Below are 2,192 nucleotides of genomic sequence, written 5' to 3' on the forward strand. Positions count from 1 at the left end.
ATATATATATATATATATATATATATTAGGGTGTGCCAAAATGTAACTCCCGTAGAGAACCTTTTAAAATTGGAATTTTGAATTCCGCTTTTAACAGCGGCTGCGTTTGGGCATTTCCTGAGATATTTTGGTGTGAGACGATGTATTTGATTTTCATAGAAATTTTTACCAGAAGCTTAGTTTGGGCATTTCCGGTGAAAATTCAAAATTTGGCCGGAAGTGCCCAATTAAATCTCCTGTTAAAAATCCTATAAGTAATTAAATGAATCATCTCACCCTGAAATATCTCAAGAAATGCCCAAACACAGCTGCTGTTAAAAGTGAAACTCAAATTTTAATTTCTTGGGTAAGGAAGGTTCTAATAGAAGTTACATTTTGGCAACACTGCACAGAGGGATACATACATACATGGCTTTTGAACCATATGTATTTTCTGACTCCCAGGCTCTGTTTGAGGTATGCCTGGTGGTCCCTGAGTTCTGACCCTGATTGAGCCTCTTCCTCTCAGAGTGTGATGAACTCAGCCTCATTTCACCACTCACCTTACTGAAAAAGATATGTGTGCGGTGCTCCAAAAGAAGTTTTCACATCAAAAATGAAAAAAAATGTAATAAACTCTGCCGTCATTTTTTCGGCATTAAATAAATTATTTTATTTTGCTTGAGAAGTTTTACATGAAATATATTTTCATCCTAGTGATATTTTCTCTGAAACTATAGTTCCTAAAGAACAGAAAAACACCTTAATTACAAGTTTACAAGTATACATTGATAACATTCCATGCTTGTAAAGGTGGACTATCCTAGGAACTCCGCCGTGTATCTTACGGCATCAAATAAATTATTTTATTTCGTGGAGTACATTTTATAGCTTCAAGGACGTTCCTTACCCTTAAGACACCCTGTATAATAGTATGCATGAAAATTGAACACATTATGACGGAGAAATTTTTACGTACTCTAGAAGATGCTCCACTTTGACTGTACATAACAAGGCCATCCGGTTCATTTGTTCGTATCTTGAATGAAATATTTCCTGACTTTGAACTTTTCCATGGAGGCAAGACCTATAATTAAATATAAATTCATTATCATAATACGACAGCAAGTTATGTCAAATATTTGTAATTTTTTTTTTTTGGTTTAGTGAACAAATATGAAAATTCCTTGAGAAATTTTTCAGATCGGGTAGGTATAAGTACAAAATTTTAAGCGAAATTGAAGGGAGTTGAGTTCAAAAGAATCGAGAGTCAATACTTAGAGCCTATATCAACTCGCCGTATACTGAAAAAACAAGATTTAACAGTTTAAAATCTTTGACGTATCAACATTGTTGTCGCAACCACAACTAATCCTCGGAGTACACTGGGGGTCTATTTAATTAAACTATTTAATTCAGAATAATAATGATTGCATTTGAAAGAGCATTGTTTTACCTACCAAAAATTTAACAACCTAAATTCCGATAAAATTCATAGTTTCTAAGATTTAATTCTTCGAAAGTCAAATGGGGTCAATTTGACCTCGTGAGTACTCTAAAATTCTGTTCAGAGGTGTAATCCGAGGACAAATTGAAATCACTACCATCTCGGATTGAACATAATTCCATCTAAAATCCTTGTCAAAGTTTTTGTCTGAAGTCAATAGACAGAAAATCTAAAATCACTACGCAGCCAAGAACCATATACTTACTAGGTGAGAATCTTTCGTAGTAAAGGTGATAGGATCTGACTTAGGTTCTCTACAATGAAATTCGAGTCTGCCCGAAATCGTGGCTTTCGATGATCCGTATTTCGCTGCTTCAATCAATTCCATTCCTAATTTTTCGGTTCTGAAAGATACCTAAAAACATAATAAAAAATATTATGAATGTTACATTCTGTATAGACACTAGGGCGTTTAAAAAAAAAAAAAATTTCTAACTTCCCGATAAGAAAATCGAAGATTTTCAAAAATCAGGAAGTTATTGTTTTCACCCCGTTTTGCAAAAATCGAATTTTCATCAGATCTCGACGTTTTAAGGTAATAGGAATTTCCCCTGACTACCCCCGCGATGTTGGGACTATGTCTGCATGTGTGTGTGTGTGTGTGTGTGTGTGTGTGTGTGTGTGTGTGTGTGTGTGTGTGTGTGCGTGTGTGTGTGTGTGACTATGTGACTCGCTTATACCTTCTGAACAACTAAGCTGATCGGAA

The 2,192-nt window shown here is 34.9% G+C and overlaps 1 protein-coding gene across 1 annotated transcript; it reads right to left on the reverse strand.

Annotated features, from left to right (window-relative positions):
- Positions 1 to 662: 662 nt before the first annotated feature.
- Positions 663 to 1,860, reverse strand: LOC123273922 (neurexin-1-like). The gene is made up of 3 exons (XM_044741408.1): positions 1,692 to 1,860; positions 959 to 1,066; positions 663 to 901 (listed from the first exon to the last, which is right to left on the reverse strand). Exons 1-3 carry the CDS (start codon positions 1,812 to 1,814, stop codon positions 824 to 826), a joined length of 309 nt encoding a protein of 102 aa, XP_044597343.1. The 5' UTR covers positions 1,815 to 1,860; the 3' UTR covers positions 663 to 823.
- Positions 1,861 to 2,192: the final 332 nt, after the last annotated feature.

This window comes from Cotesia glomerata, unplaced genomic scaffold, assembly GCF_020080835.1.
Source record: "Cotesia glomerata isolate CgM1 unplaced genomic scaffold, MPM_Cglom_v2.3 scaffold_1646, whole genome shotgun sequence".
Lineage (NCBI taxonomy): Eukaryota > Metazoa > Arthropoda > Insecta > Hymenoptera > Braconidae > Cotesia > Cotesia glomerata.